The 20,117-nt window shown below is 44.7% G+C and overlaps 1 protein-coding gene across 6 annotated transcripts in view; it reads left to right on the plus strand.

The window, feature by feature from the left end:
* Positions 1-20,117, plus strand: part of ADAMTS9 (ADAM metallopeptidase with thrombospondin type 1 motif 9) — an 80,760-nt gene that overhangs the window by 17,644 nt on the left and 42,999 nt on the right. For 4 of the 6 annotated variants that reach the window (XR_009743820.1, XM_061455821.1, XM_061455823.1 and 1 more), the window contains 13 exons: positions 183-223; positions 338-443; positions 2,204-2,350; positions 3,201-3,342; positions 3,769-3,876; positions 7,772-7,917; positions 13,480-13,661; positions 13,763-13,899; positions 14,850-14,967; positions 15,233-15,328; positions 17,757-17,923; positions 18,029-18,158; positions 18,726-18,852. Coding sequence is in view for 5 of the 6 variants with exons in the window: in XM_061455821.1 (XP_061311805.1) it covers positions 183-223; positions 338-443; positions 2,204-2,350; positions 3,201-3,342; positions 3,769-3,876; positions 7,772-7,917; positions 13,480-13,661; positions 13,763-13,899; positions 14,850-14,967; positions 15,233-15,328; positions 17,757-17,923; positions 18,029-18,158; positions 18,726-18,852 (1,647 nt within the window). In the remaining variant the exon portion in view is untranslated. The remainder of the gene's footprint in view (positions 1-182; positions 224-337; positions 444-2,203; positions 2,351-3,200; positions 3,343-3,768; positions 3,877-7,771; positions 7,918-13,479; positions 13,662-13,762; positions 13,900-14,849; positions 14,968-15,232; positions 15,329-17,756; positions 17,924-18,028; positions 18,159-18,725; positions 18,853-20,117) is intronic. The other 2 variants (XM_061455820.1, XM_061455822.1) reach the window with 1 other exon arrangement.

A 20,117-nucleotide genomic window follows, 5' to 3' on the forward strand; every position in this document is an offset into this window, starting at 1 on the left:
CATAGGGTGAAAAACATTGACTGTGGTAGGGAGCTGGTTTGGACTCTCGATAATGTGGCAAACCAGTTTGAGAAGGTCTGTTGGAGGACCAAGAATTGCTTTTGGATGTTGTTGTTATTGTGCTTGTACCTTAACTCGCTGCTGCATTGAAAATTAATGTGTCAGGTCTGCTCTGCTTTCAGACAGGATATTTGTAGAGCACACGACAAATGTGATACTCTGGGTAAGGAAAACCTTTCCTTTGTCTTTTAATAACTTTTTTTGTACTGACAATGTTAGTTGCCTGTGCTGAACTATGGGAAACATTTCCCTGTCATAAATCTCTGTTCTCTCCTAGGTCTGGCAGAGCTGGGCACAGTCTGTGACCCATACAGGAGCTGTTCAATTAGTGAAGATAACGGACTGAGCACTGCTTTCACAATAGCACATGAACTTGGCCATGTGTATGTTTTATGTAAATACATTTACATTTAAATAGCCCAAGATTTATACTAGCTAGGGCTTGCGGCCAGACTAGGACTTGGTACCTGCTGGGCCTAATTATTTGAGAGGAGATAAATACACTTGGGTGGAAGATGCACCACCGAGGAAGATTAAGCTGTGATTCTGAGAGGTGGTGGAGTGCTCCAGAGCCCATCTGAGAGCAGCAGAACCACATTTTGAGGAGGATGAGTGATAGGGTACCCCAAGCAGCACTCAGGCAAGGGAGGAGTGCTAACAGATGTCCCTTATTACTGCATCTTCTCACATCTGCATGCAGATGGCAGGTGCTCAACCTGTCACAGCTCATCCCACTGCCATTTGTGGTGCTACTGAAGGCAGCCCAGCTGTGTGTGAAGGCAGAAATTTACCCAGGGCATCTGGCAGGTAATGGGAATGTATAAGTGAGCCTTATCCCCCTCTTTAACTATTTCATGATGGAAAATCTCATGCTGCTGGACATCCCCAGAAGAGATGCTGTCATTCAAGATTGCATCTCCTCCATTGGAAACTTCTTTTAACTGATTTTGACTCCTTTTGAGAGTGGTTGGGAGAAAAATCATCTCAGATCATGCAGTCCTTTACCCTTACCCCCCAGCTGTAACTCTTAGCTGATTTAGCTCCAAACCACCTGCCTGGTTTGCAGTGGAGGTCTGTAGGTTTGAGATAGATGAGTACTTGAGAACAGATCTCTCATTGTTTTAAACTCCCTTTTTCTTCACGGGGAGCCGGCTGAGATGGTCTATTTTTAACTACAGTAGTATTTGTTTAAATGAGATTTCCTGATGAAAAGTCCCCGAAGTTTTGGTGTTCCCCACACCTAACCTGTGGCTAATTCCTTCCCTAATGCCCCAGATCTGCCGGAGGGGTTAGCAGTGCTCCCGAGCAGGAGTTGCCTCTTTGCTCTTTTGCAGGGAGCAGAGTGGGAAAGGTGGTTCAGTGGAGGTAATCTTAATGGGATATAAACTCCCCAGCCTTCAGACGCAGGATCACACCGGGTCATTTCCCCTTCTCCACTTCAAACAGCCAAGCGCTTTAAGCCATTCCGTCTCCCCTAGCATATTTGCTGCATTTTCCAATATGTCATGTGCTGCAAGCTTCGCATGGGTTTCTGCTGATATTGATGCTTGGTGGCATTTTGTAAACCTGCTACATAAAGTATAGGAGCCAGGTCTATCCCTGGTGTGACCCTGTTTAGCCAACAGCATGAGGGATCGGCGTGGCCCAAGGTATTCAACTGCATTAAAAAACGTTTGGCAGGCAATGTAGGGTGCATGCAACGGACTTCAGGTGGGCAGTGAGCTCAAGACATTTGTCTCCTTCAGAACCTCCTAATTCCCCTGGCTTCACTCTTGGGTCTTTTTCTCAATTCCAGAGTTCTTTCTATTTTCATGGTGGTGGGACCAAACTCCAGATTGCCTGCGGGTGCCAACTGCTAGTGAAAAGCTGAAATAGCATCTTACTTCAGGCTCCCTCTGACTAAATATGTGTGGAGAGCTTACCAGGATGTTCTGTATCTTTTTGCAGACAAGTGATAGGGCCTGCATTTGAGGAATACTTGTTGACACTTAGGAATATGTGCATATATTCTGCAGTGCCCGTCAGCAGTATATCTAGGAAAAGTTCTTGGGTTTGCTTACTTTTAGTTCACACTGTTGCTATGCTAAATACTTGACATTTGTCACTTAACTGACTCTGCTTTTCACTGCTGTTTTTCTCTTAGATTTAACATGCCACACGATGACAATCATAAGTGCAAAGAAGACGGAGGTAAAAATCAACAGCATGTCATGGCGCCAACACTGAACTTCTACACCAACCCCTGGATGTGGTCAAAATGCAGTAGGAAATACATTACTGAGTTTCTGGAGTAAGGCCTTGCATATGCATGAGTTAGGCTGTTTTTACATGTGCATGCATTCCATGGGGTTCCTTGGTTAATCTGAAGTCCTAGTGTGCAGCGTTTGGAGGAAATCACAGGGATTTGTGTGTGCACACATCCTTTATATAGAGCAGGAATGCACCCCTGCTATCCAGTCCCTGCCAGTTCAGCCTCATGATAAGCTGGCAAGGACCGGCGTCTCTATGGGGAAGAATGTCTAACCCCATGGATATTGCTTTTAAGGAATGCACGTTCTCCTCGAACCTGAAGAGTGAGTTTTTCAAGCCCTGTGGCCCAGATACAGAGCTGTGTTTTAGGAGGCAGATTGCATCTGCCTTTCTGCTCCAGAGGTCAAGATAAAGCCCTGGCACTAACCTGTGGTGGGAACACCATTCCAGGAGCCCACGGGTTAGTTTGATATGCACAGTGATTACCCATTTTGCTCTGAAGCCTTCCCATGTGTTGTGATGGGGAACAGAACGAGAGCCATGGTGGCAATTCCAGGAGCTGAGTCCCTTGGGCAGTTCTGCTAATCAGTGATATTCTTTCTAAATAGTACCAGTACTTGCTTAGCCACTAAATACAGGTTGTGCACTCAGATATGCTTTGCCAGGATAGCTGACTGCAAGGTGGTGGATGGTTGTTGGCACAACACGGTGGTGGTGGTGATAAATGGGTGATGCACCCTCCTGTGCTTGAGTCTGCAGTAGCTGTTGTAGTGCTTGTTAAATATGGCAAATGTGGTGTGCATCTGCCCTAAGGTTAACTCAGGTAAGCAGCAAGGGGTTCTGTTCTCATGGCCTCTTGTTTAACACTGTTTATCTGATTTGTGTTGTAGCACTGGCTATGGGGAGTGTTTGCTTGATGAGCCTTCATCAAGAACGTACACATTGCCTCAGCAGCTTCCGGGGCTGATTTATGATGTCAACAAACAATGTGAGTTAATTTTTGGACCTGGATCTCAAGTGTGCCCATACATGGTAAGTGGAATTCCACCCTGATGTTGCCAGAGCAAAATAAGGCCTCCTGGGGTTGGGTGAATCATAGATTCATAGACTCATATGGGTTGGAAAAGACCTTTAAGATCATCAAGTCCAACCTTTACCCCAGGACTGCCAAGTCCATCACTAAACCATATCATAAGGGCCACATCTACATGTTTTTTTAAACACTTCCAGGGATGGTGGCTTGGCCACTTCTCTGGGCAGCCTGTTCAATACCTTCACCCTTTTGGTGAAGAACTTTTTCCTAATATCCAGTCTAAAATGGGAAGTTCACAAGCCATCAAATTACTGTCAAGCTTGTGAGTTAATGATAAATGCTAGGGGGATAATTTCATAAAAGGTCAGATATCTGGTAAGGTACGTGGCACATATTTAATACTTCCATCTTTTTAATACCTGAAGCAGATGCAGTGTCGGCGACTTTGGTGTATCAACATTGATGGTGCACACAAGGGATGTCGTACCCAGCACACACCTTGGGCTGACGGGACAGAATGTGAGCCTGGAAAGGTCTGTAGTAACTGGCGGTTACAGCTTTGTAACTGTTTCCTAGGGCTTAGGCTAAGCATATCAGTCCAAACCATCCTATCCCAGTGATCAGTTGTATGGGGAACAGCTACTGATGGCAGCGGTGAGAGCCCAAAGCATCTTGTTGAGTTTTACGTCTGGTGTGCATGGGTCAGCTCTACCCCAGGTAATGTGATTAACATCGACTGCTTGGCATAACGTTGTTTAAAGCAGGTATTCCTTCTGGAGTGCTTATCTTTTTCAATTAATGCCCTTGAGTGAACTCTTGAGCAAAACCTTTGCAAAGCTTCCCTAGGCTTCTATTAGAAATTTCCTATACGGTGTGAGCAATTAGTAATTTTGTGTAACATAAACTGGCCAACTGGTATCATAGCTTGACAATATCAGGGTAAAATATGGAACTGATTGACATTTTCTACATGGAACATTTTTGGCAATAATTCATAGAAACTTTCAATTTCCATGTGCAATGTTAGTTTCCAGCTAGCATTGTGGTTTCTAGGATAACTATTTAGTATTTAGTTTTCCAGATCTGGAGAAAAATAGTTGAGGATTTTTCTTCTTCTTTTATTGAGATACTGAACCTTTTGGTGAAAAATGATAACTAGTTTTCATCATTTGTTTCTGAATAAAAGTATTCTCTGTGTGGATCTAATAAAAAAACCAAGATGTTATTCTACAATTTATAACTTAAAAATTTGCTTTTCAGGCTCTTGATGATCAGTTACAGTTTTCCTTTAGAGTCAACATTTTAATTCATAGTCTTTCGAATGTATGTTTGGGTTTGTTGTTGAGGGATGTGGTTGGAAATCCTATTTGTGTGCTACTCCTTGGAGCCAACTGTACACCAGTGTTTAAAGTTTTATGTAAAACCTGTGCTGGTTTGAGACTAAGGATAAAGGGAAGGCAACTGTGGCATCCCTGTGACATGAGACCTTGTGCCTTCATCACCTCCATTGGTGACCTTGTGGTTGCTGGAAGCTCAGAAATAACGTACTTTCTTGAAATTCCAAAATTGGGGTCGCAATTTTGTTCTGACAAACCTGCAGTTACCCTGGGACATGACCAGTGATGTGCAACCAGCTGCAATTGGGCAGATTAGCACCTCCTCAGAGTTACCCTGTCATGCAAGAGGCAGTGTCCAGCTGCATGGCTTTTAATAAAGACTGTGTAAGCGAAAACATTTCAGCCCATAAATTTAGACAATTTAACAAGTCTAGACAAATTAGACAAGTGTGACCTGAACTTCTCGGCTGAGAGCAGATGGGCTCTTAAGAAAAGCTAATGCAGGCCACTCGTGTTCAGGCATTTGAATGCGTTCTCATAAAAAGGCTTTATGGAGTAATTCTTTTATCTGTGTGTTGGTCTAATTCAAGCTTAAGTTTTGTATCATCATATGGCATCTCCTTAGTGTTTACTTGGGCTTGTAAAGTATTGTGGTGCGACTCTCTCCTGGTTATCGGGGTTGTTTAAAGAATGATTAAATAAAAGTATACGAATAGTAATCATTTCTATCTTCTGCTGTATGGCAGCAGGTAGCATATATGTTATGCATGCATGGAGCTCCACAGTACTTGTCTGCCCCCTGCTAATCTATTCAGCCAAAGTCAGCCCAAGGATGGGAGCTGGATGTGGTGAATTATCTGGGACTCCAGTGGCAAGACAAAGGGAAGGAAAGCCTGTTGTAGTATCTCCCATCCCTGCCATTGCTCTCCTGCTCAACTGTGTGTCTAAGTTGTTTTGAATTTGCTCCAGACAAAAATTCTTTCATGCTCTGCTCTGGAAGCTCATAGGAAGGAGAACCCTGGCAGGCTTCATAGCTTTTCTGTTGTAACTCAACAGAAAGTATTTTTAAAACACAAAAGGCATGAAGATTGTGCAGCCAGACTATTCACATTGTGCTTCCAAGAAACACCATTGCATTTCCCTAAGATAATCTTGCTGTTTATTTAAAACAGCTGCTCCTTTGGGTTTTTTTCTCCTCCCTGATTTACCATCAACTACAAACTCCAAATTTTCAATCAAATGAAGGTGGTTTCCTGGTTAATTCTCAACCAGGATGGGAGACATACAGGTCATGTCACAGGTTAGCTGTGCTCATTCACTAGTTAGCTATTCAGTCATCTTCTCTGGGTCAGTGGTGCCAAGCATGATTGTGGTTATATATTTAGCTGGGAGCATCAATATTGCTGCGAGCTCTCCTCCACTGGGACAGCACTGTTGAATTGGTGTCATATATTTTTGTACGTTGATGATAGCTGTTGGACCTCTTTGTCCCTGTACAGGACTGGCATAGGGGTCCCAGCGTGCATTTTTTCAGCCCTCTAAATGCCAGAAGTTATGCATCATAAACATTTGTCCTGCGGCAGCGAAACGGGCATTTCAGCTTGTTTTATTCCTGTCCTTTACTGTGGCAGAGATTTTTTAGCCAGTTTCTATTTGGGGACTCATATTTTCAGATGAAAGCAAATCTAGGGCACATTACAGATTTAGAGACTATGCTCATCCCTCAGCAAATGCCACGTTTAGGGTGCAAGCTATGAGTTGCTCAGCTGTCCTGCAAATGAATAGGCCTTTGCTTTCTTCATCAGCAAAGCAATGTGACGAGCTGGTCATCATGAGCAAAAGGTGTTAAATGTGCTGCAGAGCCAGTGTCCTATGGGCTGGATGCACAACTTTCAGCATAGCTTCATTTTACTCTGTTTTGCTAGATAGACTTCTCCAAGGTAGTTCATGAGGATGTCTAAAAAAAGGGAGATGAGCTCATGGTGTATCCAGACTCAACCTTGTTCCACTGTTAGTGAAGGAGCTGGAGAAATGCAGTACATGAGTAAATTCAACCCATTCCCATAAAGATCATTGGGTGTTTTCCTGCCTGAACAACCTCTGGTGCAGAGAAATATTGCAAGCAAATATTTTAATGAGGCACTATGTGTTTTCTTCTTTAAGTCTGTAAATTCTTCTAATCTGTGAGCAATCAGCAATGTTTGGGCTTTCTATAATTGCAAAGATTTAGACATCCACAGGCAGATGATCATGCCTCTGGGTTTAAATCTGCTGCAGCAAGCACTGTTCAGTAGGAGAGAAGCCCTACTCTCTTGGTCTTGGGGACACCTTTCCATCTACTCTTGTGGGGCCAGAAGGTAACTCTCCTAGATCTCACCTCTCCAGAAGTCTGTGTAGTTGAAATAGCAAACACACCCCAAATGGACACAATTTATACCATAAAAATGAGGAACAGGGGCTTGCCAGAATAATTTAAGCCAGTTTTCCAAACAAAACAAAACAAGAATTATAACTGGAAAACAAAAGTCTAGGCCAGGCCTTGGCAAATCCCATGTTATAGCTGAGTGAAGAAAAAAAAAAAAAGCAAACAACTTTGGATTGAGGAATTCATTTTTCTGTTTCTTTGCCCTTTGGATTTGGAAGTTTCCTTTCCACTTTGTGGGGAGGCTTGAGTTTTCCCTGGTGTTTTATTCCCATTGCCTGTCTCCTCCCCTGACACAATGCCATTCCTACTGCTCTCCAGGAAATCAGATAAGCAGTGCTGCAAGCACTGCCGTGTTGTTCAGCACCGGTCAACAGGGAATATTCAGTGGTTACTGTTGTCCTCGGTCTTCTTCCCATAAATCACTCCCATGGACTCAGCACCTTGCCTTCACTTCTCCATTTAAGGGTGTAGAGAAACTAAAATATGGAGGAGATAGACAAAAAGTAAAGTTCTGTTATATTTGATTGCAAAATCTTTGCTGCATGATGCATGTGGTTGACAAAGAAGTAAACGTGAGTCTTGTCACCCAGGCTGGTCACTGTCGGTCGGTTCATAATGCCAAAGCAATGCAATCCCACCTTTCCCATCTCTTCCCTTCGCACGCAGCACTGCCGGTTTGGGATGTGTGTGCCCAAAGAACGTGAGACACCAGTGATAGATGGAGCATGGGGGACGTGGAGCCCTTTTGGGACCTGCTCGAGAACCTGTGGTGGTGGCATAAAGACAGCGATACGGGAGTGCAACAGGCCTGAGTAAGTGTATGGAGCTACGGGAAGCACTGGGGGGTAAAGTTGGGAAAAGCAGCTGGGTTGCCCAAATGGGCTGAAAACCCCTTTGGTTGCTCCCAGCCCATGTGTACTTTGCCTGGCATGGACAAGGCATCATAAGAACCAAGGGGCCACATCAAAAGGAGCGTGACCAGCAGGTCGAAGGAGGTGATCCTGCCCCTCTACTCTGCTCTTGTGAGACCTCACCTGGAGTATTGTGTGCAGTTCTGGTGTCCTCAACATAAAAAGGACATGGAACTGTTGGAACAAGTCCAGAGGAGGGCCACAAGGATGATCAGGGGACTGGAGCACCTCCTGTATGAAGACAGGCTGAGAAAGTTGGGGCTGTTCAGCCTGGAGAAGAGAAGGCTGCGTGGAGACCTCATAGCAGCCTTCCAGTATCTGAAGGGGGCCTATAGGGATGCTGGGGAGGAACTCTTCATTATGGACTGTAGTGATAGGATAAGGGGTAATGGGTTAAAACTTAAACAGGGGAAGTTTAGATTGGATATAAGGAAGAAGTTCTTTCCTGTTAGGGTGGTGAGGCACTGGAATGGGTTGCCCAGGGAAATTGTAAATGCTCCATCCCTGGCAGTGTTCAAGGTCAGGTTGGACAGAGCCTTGGGTGGCATGGTTTAGTGTGAGGTGACCCTGCCCATGGCAGGGGGGGTGGAACTAGATGATCTTAAGGTCCTTTCCAACCCTAACTATTTTATGATTCTAAGGAGGAGCCATTCATAGATTTGGTTTATGGGTAAAGTGCACTAAAAAGGGATCCATTCTAAGGAGAAGGAAGAAAAAAGCTAATATCTGTGTGAGTTTCATGCCTCCTGTTTTCCTGGGGGAGCACAACCAGAGTACCACTTCCAAAGGTATTTTTCTTTCTCCAAAGTTATGGATCAGAAAAGATGGAGAAGGGAAGGAGCCATGGTTTTATCCATTTTTCACCATTTTGCAGCTGTTTCTACAGACCACCTTCTACAGTTTTCTACCATTTCACTCCTGCTTTGGCTGGATTTGCAGCTTTTGGCTGCTTTTGCAGCTGATCCTTTATACAGTTATATGTCATCTGGCGCAGACTAGCCAAAACTCAGCAGCAACCTGTGCCCCATTAAAAAGTGGCACTCAGAAATGATTGCCATCAGACTGGAGTGCAAAATCCTGCTCCCTTTGAAATGGCAGGGATTTTTGCCATGGGCTTCAGGGAAACAAATGCATGGCCAGCAAAACACTATTAATAGGTTGAGCAACTGTTATGAAAACACCTTGTTTACATAAATAGTGAACTGTGCTGGTGTTTGTTTAACTGCCTCTGTTCAGCCCACAAGAGCAAGAAGGGCTGGGCTGGTTGCTTTCTGGGGTTTCAGACATGGAGAGGCGAGTGGTCAGTAGAGCTGGTCGGACTGAGGGGTTTTAAAACAAATGAGCAGGCTCGTTCCTCCTTCTCATCATTGGTGTTGGACAGCTTACTGCAAAGGAAACTGTTATCAGTGATGTGCCAGTGACAGTTCCATCACTGCTAATGGGAGAATGGAGTGCTTGTAACTGCAGCACCAGTGGTGAAGTGACAGAAGAGACTGGCTCAGCACAGCTGGCCAAGTGGTGGAGGAGAAGGGCTGAGGTTAAGGGAGTAGGACAGCAGCACATTAAGTAACATGATGCTGAGAAGCACATGAGTGCAAAGGAGTTGTCATCTTGCTGTGCTGAGTCAGCACACGCCATATGGTCTTCAGTAGCCATGAAGAGACAAAACTAACATGTTTTTCCACACACAAAACCAGCTATGCTATGTAGACAAACCTTTGGATGCTGTCAGCGAGATGCATCCCTCTCTTCTGGAGAGGCATCTGTCTGGATTGATAGCTTTTTGTGGTAGAAAATCTCCTTTATCCTAAAGGGATTTTGAATTCCATCTTACAGCTAGTGTTTTGTATCTTGGTGTGTCATGGGGCAGATTGCTTTGGCTGGGATTTGCAAAAGCACCTAAATGCACTCAGCACCAAGCTGCCTGTGAAATCACATGTGGTCATCATTAATAGCAGTCATTTTCCAGGCCCCCTTTTGAGAGCTGTGTAGCTGGCAATGGCCACTTCTCCAGCCCCTCACAAAGCCTGTCCTAGCCCTGTCCACAGAGCTTTACACCAACTCTGTTGTTTTATCCCTGTAATTTGACATCGTAGCGTGGGCTCCCACCATCTGCGTCCCTGTTATCAAAGGACTGCTGAGACAATGCCAGTGATGAGACACTGCTGGGTACTCGCCTGCCTTTCCTGCTTATCAAAGTACTTCAACCATTACACAGCATTTCTCCTCTATATAGAAGGCAGCAAACCCAGCCCAGATACCTTGAGTAAGGTCTGAAATAGTGTTCAATAAGTCTTTTGTATTCAAAGATGATTTAGCTTTTTAAAGTGTTTTCTGTGCACAAGGATCAGGGGAGGGATCTTGCATGCCAATAAAATACTGTGTTAAACCTGGCATTGAAAATGACACAAAATAAAGCTGCAGCTCTTTAATGTGCTCTGACATCTATGCGGACAAGTATCTTGCAGGGCTGTAGGAAGAGCTGTAAGCCTCCGAAATGGCAGCAGACTGTTGACATACACTGAAGGAATGCATTTGCTAACCAGACCAGACTTTTCCCACCAAGATTGCCCTCTTGGGAGTTTGAGACTGGCTGGTACAGACAAAGCCTACGGCTGTGGGGCATCACATTAGAGGGTCTGTGGTGCAAGCCCTGGTTTTCAAAGCAAGGCTTAGCTGCAGAAGTATGGGGAAAAGGCATATTTCATAAGATATCAATACCGGGAGCCTTGTTTTCAGGAATGGCTTTCTGGATGGGGGACTGTTGTCTCTGGATGTGAGTCAGATCATGTCTGCCTTTTAGTCCATCATGGAAGTATCCACCTGTGCTGAAAGCTGTCTAAGCTCAACATGTAAAATGTAAATACATCTATAGGTAACTATGCTGGTCACTGGCAGCACATGTACCAATTCCCTGTCCCAGTGCTTCCCAGGATGATGCAAGAGATCTCAGACTGATGTGCGCACACTAGAGCTTCACAGGGTTTTCGGAAGAGGCACATAGGCAGATGTGCAGATAAGCAGAAATGCTCTGCAAAATGCCCCAAAGGCATTTTGTGACAGCCTGGGTGTCCCCTACAGAGCTGCTGTCTGTGGGGCTGAGCATGCCCAAAGGATCCCCAAAAGAGTGCTTCTTGTTGAGGAGCCTGTACCTGGTGCTCCTGGATAGCTAAGAGTTGGGTGCTGCCTTAAGGTCTGCAGATTAAAATACTCAATATTAGTAATTGCAGATGATGCATTAAGCATCAGGTTGCCCAGAGAAGCTGTGGCTGCTCCGTCCCTGGCAGTGTTCAAGGCCAGGTTGGACGGGGCTTGGAGCAACCTCCTCTAGTGGAAGGTGTCCTTGCCCGTGGCAGAGGGTTGGAGCTGGGTGGGCTTTAAGGTCCCTTCCAACCAAAACCATTCTATGATAAAAATATTATATGGTGGGAAGTATCCATATTTCCTCATGACACTGAAAATTGATATTATATGAGGCTGACTTCCTTTGAGAGTCAGCTCTTACTCAGACTCTGGGAAACGCCATTCTGCTTTTAAAACACCCTAAAGCTCTCAGGGTGCTTTGGGGCTGTTTTGCAGTGTGAGCAGTGTGAGTGTGCTTCAGCCCCAGACACTGGCTGTGGGGAAATCTACTGCCACAGTTAGGAAGCAGACAGTTTGCAGTATGATGGCAATATTTAGCATCCTTTGGTTTGTGGTGTGTCCATGTGTTCAATGTTATCTCAATCCTATGGGCCATGTAGAGAAAAGGAAACGATAAGGTAGCTTGGAATCTTTGGATTTTGTTAGACTTACCCTTTAAAAAGCTCTTTATGTTCTTCTTAACTAACTTACTATTTAAAAGTTTCATTTTTGTTAACTTGATCTATATTGGAAGCAATGTGAGTACCATAAAAATGTTGTGATTGCAGCTTTTTTAATGAAATGCACTGCCAGAAGTTTGTGTAATTTAAAGCATGCAATAGTCCTGGGCTGTGCCTAAAGACAAATCCTACCCCTCTGCATTTAGGGTAGGCCTTAAAGGGTCTGCACCGTGGCAGTGTGACCGTGGCAGTGAGAGGATGCTGGCAGGAAGAATCCCATTTGTGTAGCAGGTGATGCTCTGCATCTCACCTGCTGCCAGGATCAAAGAGTGGTTTGGGTTGGAAGGGACGTTAAAGATCTAGTTCTAGCTAGAAATTGTAGGTTTAGTGGCTATTTTGCAGCAGAGGCTGGAGCTGAGCCAGATGTTGTCCTGAGCTTCGAGGGCCACTCTCTGCCTCTGTATATGTGCCCCGCAGTTAGGGCACAGTGGTTTGGGATGCTTGGGATGCTTTTGCTCTCCAGTGACTCCTCTGAAACTGTCTACTAAAGGGTGAGGGTCTCACATCAGCAGGTGGAGACTTTCCCATGCCAATGGCTGAGGAGCATCTTAACTTCATCTCCCTTGAGCGCATGTTGTATCTGGTGTAATTTTTCCTTTCTGGATAATTACAGTTTTGCCCAAGCTGACCCTGGCAACATGTCATCCAGATGGCAGTATCTTTCCTTCGTATCATACGGGAAAAGCAAAGCTGCCTGGGTGGTACTGCATGTTGATGGAGGTAGCTTGTAGAAGCCTTCAGCATGCCCTCACAATGTCATTTAAAGTTTCAGGAGAGAGCAGTAGAGAAGGCGGAGGAGTTTTGGAACATTTAAAGCATGGTGCATCCTTTTTTATCTTATTGTTGCAATTCATTATATACATAGAAGGCTGCACTTAGTCCGAACATATGAAATGTCCTTTGAACAGACAGTAAGCAGCTTTTATCCCAAGGGTACTTTCCTTGAAGTGAGGTGAAAGGTACTAGAGGTGAAAATGGGTTCTCACCAGAAAAGTGCCTTCTGCTGAGCAACTCTGATGCCATCCACATGCAGCTCACTCCCACACTGCTGACAGGGGCTGGAGTGGGAGAGGCTTTTTCAGTCCCTGAAGTGAGCTGTTATCTGGTAAAGGCTCCATCTACATATGAGGACAAAAATAGCTTTAGGACTACAGCCCTGAATCTGGGAGTTGCAAAATTCAAAGACTCTTCTCCTTTCTGCTGTGGTGTGTAGTTATTTGCAACCCACTAGATCAGGCAAACCCTCAGCCATCAAATTCATAGGATCAGTGGGGTTGGGGGGGGGATGATCCCATACGGGATCCCTCAGTGAGAAACTACATCCTCAGATGGGGAGGAAGATGTTGCTCTTCCTCTTTGGCTTCTCTCAGTATCACTTTTTTTGGCAGAGAGCAATTATTCCCATTTTCATCCCCTTTTAGCGTTGCATATATGGTCTTTTTTATTAGGCACCTACCTAATCTTTCCTGCTTGTCAGTCTGGCATATTAAAGACATACACAGGGACAGAGCCCAGAACGGTGTCACAAATCCTGGCTGTCCTGAATAGGATGCAGAATTGGAGATTGCATCTCATTTCCAGCCTAATTTTGTTTCTGTAGGCCTAAAAACGGTGGGAAATACTGCGTGGGGCGCCGCATGAAGTTTAAATCCTGCAACACTGAACCATGCTCAAAGCTGAAGAAGGATTTCCGGGATGAGCAGTGTGCTGACTTTGATGGGAAGCACTTTAACATCAACGGGCTGCCCACGAACGTGCGCTGGGTTCCCAAATACAGCGGCAGTAAGTGGCAGGGGTGATGCAGATCCTGTCTTCTGGATTGCATAATCGGGGTGATGGTGTTTAGATAGCGTGCTTCTGGTTTTCCTCTCTCCTGTCCCCAGTTCTAATGAAGGATCGGTGCAAGCTGTTCTGCAGAGTGGCAGGAAATACGGCTTATTACCAGCTGCGGGATCGAGTTATTGATGGGACACCCTGCGGCCCCGACACCAATGATATCTGTGTGCAGGGCCTTTGCCGGGTAAGTATTTTTCCTCCTCTTCAGCAAAGGGTGATTGCAGCTTTGCACATCAGGCTGGTGCTTCTGCCCCTTGCTCTACCCGGTTGTTGGCATGCCCTCTTCATTTAGGTTGTAAAGACCTTTAAGATCAAGTCCAACTGTAACCTAACACTGCCAAGTTCACTATTAAACCATGTCCCCAAGTGCCACATCTTTACATCTTTTAAGTACCTTCAGGCATGGTGCCGCCACCACTGCCCTGGGCAGCCTGCTCCAATGCTTGACAACCTAATATCCAATCTAAACCACTCCTGGAACAATTTGAGGCCATTTCCTCTTGTCCTATCACTTGTTAGTTGGAGAAGAGACCAAGTCCCACCTCACTCCATCCTCCTTTCAGGTCGCAGTAGGGAGCAATATCGTCCCCCTGAGCCTCCTTTTCTCCAGACTAAACAACCCTGGTTCCCTGAGCTCCTCCCCACAGAGTTGTTCTCCAGACCCTTCACCAGCTTCGTTGCTCTTCTTTGGACACACTCAAGTGGAGGAAGTTTGTACATCTGCCCTAAGTTACTGAGGGCTGTGGAGGTCTAAGCCTGAATCCAAATGATGCTTCCTTCTGTGCCCTGCCCTGGTTCTTCCCGGTCAGACCCCAGAGCACTTTACATTTCCATTCACAATTATTTTTCACACTTTTCTGTATGGAAACAATTGATGGAGGAAGTTTTCTTTAGTGAAGGCATCGCCTGGTGCAAATGGCAGCTCTGATTCTTGCTTTGTAAGGAAGCCTTTTGTTTGGAAATGGTGTGGGATGGCCACACTATAATTCAGCAGAAAAATGTGGGGAAGCAAAACAATTTGTCTCACAGCAGCCTTTTGCATACACAGCTTTTGTGTGCCTTAATTGGGAGGTTTGTAAATGCTGTTCTAGTCTGTATTTGCTCAATCTAGTTTTTTCAATGTCTCTCTTAAAGCAAGCTGGATGCGATCATGTGCTGAATTCAAAAGCGAGAAGAGATAAATGTGGTGTTTGTGGTGGGGATAATTCTTCATGCAAAACTGTTGCAGGCACATTTAACACGGTGCATTATGGTAAGAATCTGTTGCTAAAAACTTTATAGTGAAAAATGCAGGTCTATAAAAGCCATTACCACACTTAATCTACAAAAAATACTGATGTAAAATGCAAAACCCTTCTAGCTATAGTATATTCTATTTTATAACTATTTATGCTATCCCTAAATGAAAAGTATCAGCTTGTGTAATGTGAGGTAATTTTGCTCATTTCCCTTCCCCCTGTAAAAAGCAAATGAAATGTCTGTGTAACAGCCTTGGGTTTTTGTTAAATCTTTTCTAGGCTATAATGTTGTGGTCCGCATCCCAGCTGGTGCAACCAATATTGATGTGCATCAGCACAGTTACTCAGGGAAGCCAGAGGATGACAACTACCTGGGTGAGTTGCAGTCCCTGTTTCAGTCCAGAAATCTGCTTTATTATCTGGTTGTGGCGATACATCTACTGGTGATCTCTGCAAGACAGGGTGAAGAATTCATTTAAAGGAAATGTTTTCTTATTGAGAATTTCTTGTATGTTTACGAAACACTCAGCCTTGTCTTGTTCCTTCTTTCTGTGCATGCCATCCTTGATGGAAAGTCTGGGAGGTTCACATTAGAAGAAATATCCCATTATAGCACCTCTGGAACTGGAGGGACTATTGAGCCTGGGTGGGAGTGGCAGCTGAGGCACAAAGCTGGGACCAAACAGACTTCCAAGTTCTGCTGGAGCTTCCTCACCGCAACTTAACCCCTCTCTGCTTTCACTGTGCCTTGGCTTGAGACTAAATATGGCATACCCTGAAAGACATGTGTACAAACAAATTCAAAGGGAAATTGTTTGCTATTCATCTGAGAATAATAATTCTGATTTCACTTAAATTGAGCCCTTCTTTTCCCTGCCTGACAGCGATCCATAAATGTAAAGAAACACCCTGCACCAAAGATATTGGCTTGATTTAAACCCAACAAATAGCTTGGCTTTTGGCTGTTGGACATTGGTAGTCACTGTTACCTCTGGGTATGTCTGTAGAGGCAGATGAAAATGCTTGGAGTGCTGTGTTAAACCAATCTGCAGCATACACATATGGCATATGCCAAGTGCTCGCTGTAAATGGGGATGTTAAAAATGGGACTAGGTTGATGGTTTCTAGCCCATTGAAGGTAAAGGAACTCACTTGAGAAACGACTAGGGGACACTACTGTGCATCAAAGAGAAACAGTGCTTACAGCTTTGGCTGTCTGAAACACCATCCATGTGGCTGGACCCTTCATTCAGTCCGAAAGCTGAGTGGGTCCTTTGTGTCCTCATTCCCAGACTGGGGTCATAAAATCATAGACTGGTTTGGAAGGGACCTTAAAGCTCATCTAGTTCCAGCCCCCTGCCACAGGCGGGGGCACCTTCCACAAGAGCAGGTCACTTGTATGCTCATAGCCTCACTGCATCATTTTGAACATTCACAGCAATGAGAGATGGTGCAGGATGAATGCACATCAGTACCACAAAAACCTTACTGAGGTGTGATAGTTTTCCATCCTGGGGGAGGGAGGTGTGTTTTATTCCTGTTGTCTAGAAAAAGCATTCCTCCCCATGTTGTGCCGATTCCAACTTGTTCACCCCAGAAGGAGCCCCAGAGAACTTTTCAGTTCTTCTTGGAGGGCCTTTAATCTTCTTGGGAAGCAATGAAGTCAAATCTTCTTTAATGTTGCTTTAATATTGCTGGGAAACCATCTCTTCATATTAGGCCTGACTAGAAGCAAATGAGAAGTGTGCATGTGTTCACTTATTTTGAAGCTCACTGAGTGTGAAATCTTGGGCCCACAGTACTGAGAACCTTGTAGTTGCTTAACAATTTAGGAGGAATTTGATGTTGTCATCAAGTCCAAGACGTGTACCTACTGTTGTAGGAGATACAGTAAACAGGAAGGAATCCTTTAATGAGTTTTACTACTGCCTAATGACATTAGAGCCTCCAAAGCATGGAATTTAGTTGAGTGTAGTGCCTGCTTTATGAGCTTTCCTCCATCTATGTCTGTTTGCTACAGAGCACTGTTTTGCTTCATTATCTCCCCTCATTCAGTGTACAACCCTTCCCTTTGGTGTTTTGGTGTTAAGTTTGGATTTTTCAGTACAGAGTCTTTGTAGTAATGTAGCTGTGATGGGTGAAATGGTGGGGAAACTAACTTAGGAAATTAGCTACATAATCGCATTAGTGTGAAGCTGTGCAGCAGACTGCTGTTTTCAGGAAACTGTTCCTTTTATAAAGCATTTAGGCTTTAAGCCTTCATTGCTTTCACATACCTTAAGATTTGGAATAATAAAAAGTACAGAGGGAGGAGGGAGAGGGGGAGATACTGACCAAACTCCCTATAATTGCCTACTAGAAAATGACATTTGGGCAATTAGGGTTACATACATTTACCCTAAGAACACACCTGGAAACAACAGGGAAGCCACCCTATCCACACAGCTAACAAGACGTTTTGGGCAGGATTATTTCTGCAGAATATGAGTAGATACAGACAGTGGGTGCTGTGTACAGCAGCCAGCCCCACAGGCCTTTTGGGTATCTGCCCTGGGTTATTGGTCAACTAGTTAGAAACAACTTCAAGCTTTCAGCCTCGGTTTTAATGAGTATTTTCAGTGGAAGAAGGACACAAGGTCTGTAAGAGCTCTGCTGCTCTGTTTACATCCTTTCTGTCTGAGAGTGCCAGTGGGCTTTTCCTCTCACTCAAATGAAAAGGAGCACTGAGAGCGCATGATCCATGTTATTACGTACGTATGAGTTAATTCTGCCTCTTTAGTTCTTGTTTTTTGCACCTATGCAGCCTTATCTAACAGTCAAGGAGACTTTATATTAAATGGAGACTTTGTCGTCAGTATGTTTAAAAGGGAAATCAAAGTTGGGAATGCTGTGATCGAATACAGCGGATCGGATAATACTATTGAAAGGATTAATTCTACAGATCGGATTGAGCAAGAAATAACGCTTCAGGTGAAGTATATGTTGTGTGTGGAGAAGTCTGCCCAGCATTAATGGACTGAAAATAGCGAGCAGCAAAGTCTCTTTATTTATCTGCTTCATCTTTTTTCCTCTCAGGTTTTATCAGTGGGCAATTTGTACAATCCTGACGTTCGTTACACGTTTAATATCCCCATTGAGGACAAACCTCAGCAGTTTTACTGGAATGCATACGGCCCATGGCAGCCCTGCAGTAAACTCTGCCAAGGTGGGTGCTTGGGAAGGCTGTTTTGTCCTGGATTTGTCTGGTATCTGAGCAGTGCTGTCAAATCCCTCTCTGTTTGATTTCTTTGAGATTCTCACATTATGGGTGCAATTGTTTCCCTGTAGTAGTAGATAATATTGTACAAGGCCTTGTAGCACTGCTTTGCTGCTTCTTGGTTTCAGAGCAGGGCATGTTTACAGCCCCTCTGAGCTAGGTGAGCCTGGCAACCTTGTTTGCACTTGAGTAAGATCAAACACAGGAGAAGTTATATGGCATTTCCTAAGGCAGCAAAGGGCATCAGGGTCTGGTCTGGGGTCTGACATCCAGTTGTTGCCCCCTGCCAGTGCTGACTCTGCTAAACACACAGCGCCCATCCTTGCCCTTGCATCATCTTATCTGTGTTAACCCCCTTCTGCTCTTCTTATAATCTTAACCCCCTCCCTGTTTCTGAAAGAGATTTAAACGCATAATTAAACATCTCTTAAGTGCTGCTATAGAAGGACTAAGAGAAATAACTGATTTGATTGCTTTCCTGTAAGACTCAAACAATGTGCCCTTTTTTCTGTGTAGGAGAGCGAAAGAGGAAACCCGTGTGTACAAGAGAGTCAGATCAGCTCACGGTGTCGGACCAGCGATGCGATCGAATTCCCCAGCCTGACCCCATCACGGAGCCTTGTAGCACAGAATGTGAATTAAGGTGCACTCCACTCGTCTGTGTCTATACATATACATCATACATTTACTGTTGTTTACTCCTCTTCCCTTTTTCCTCTCACCAGAATTCCTTTTCTTACCAGCCTGTATTAGATCTAGAAGAAAAAGAAAAGGATTAGTAGTTGCCTCTTTGTCAGCCAAGAGGGATTGACATCCACCAGCTGTGTTTTGAGAGGCACTTTTCTACATTTTCACGTTTCTCTTGTTGGATTAATCAGTGCTATCTATAAAAAAGAAGAAAGAAAAATCACCTAATATTGAAAAATCTCCCTGTGCCTTGAAATTTGCATCTGCCTGAATCAGAAATGCTCAGCACCATCCTCCAAACAGTCTGCAAAGAGGGAAAAACACATGCTCAAAGCAAAAGAGTAACTAAGACTTGGATATATCACCATTTGCTGAAAGCAAAGATTAAGTGTGGTGCAGGTTTGGAGCTGTCCCCAGACAACTGGAGAGCTGGAATTGATAGAGAATGGTCTAAATCATCCCAACCCGTTTTCCTTTAAAAAGCAATCTGTTTTCCTTTCTGGAACTTAAATATGGTGGCATTAAACGACTGCTGGTGAAGGAATTCAGATGGCCATGTTTCCCAAGGGGTTTCTCTGTCTGTGTTAAAGCCTGGGCTCTCTATAGGGGCTCTACAGGGGCTGTAGGTCGGGTTGTCGAGGTAACAGCTGTTGCCATTGCAACAGGTTGGAAATTTGAGAAGGGTAAATGCAGGAGTTTGAAAGCAGGCAGGGATGTGAGGGGTCCCACTATTCAGGAGCTCTTGACTCCAAATCCCCTTGATCTTATTCTTTTCCTGGCTGTGCTGAAGTTTACTCTCTTGGCTTAAGAGCAAGGCTCTTTGCTCCCCACACAGGCTATCACACCAGCTGCCCAGCACCTCCTTTCCCAGGAGCCATCAACTCCTGTTGATTCCATGGTCCCCGACATCTCCCTGGATCAGGCCCCATGTCCAGCATCTCTTGTCGGAGATGATATGGAGCAGGGGTGAGGCCACCAGCACTATTCCCTGCTGTCCACCATTGGAAGGAGGTAGCAGGGTAGGAATCTGTGTGTCCATAGGGAAAATCTCTAATCCCCACTGACCCCTCTGGGGCTGGTGTGTCTTGGAGCAAGTCATTCACTCACACTTCGAGTAGCTGAAACTATTCTACAGATATCCTGCCATGGGAAGTGCCTTTCGAGCCTGTGCAGATTTTATGATTCTGTATTATTCAGCTCTTAGTTTTTAGAGGCCAAGGT

Source organism: Pezoporus flaviventris, unplaced genomic scaffold (genome assembly GCF_033815535.1).
Source record: "Pezoporus flaviventris isolate CSIRO_AGI_PZ_B2104156 unplaced genomic scaffold, CSIRO_AGI_Pfla_v1 ptg000021l, whole genome shotgun sequence".
Taxonomy (NCBI): Eukaryota; Metazoa; Chordata; class Aves; order Psittaciformes; family Psittacidae; genus Pezoporus; species Pezoporus flaviventris.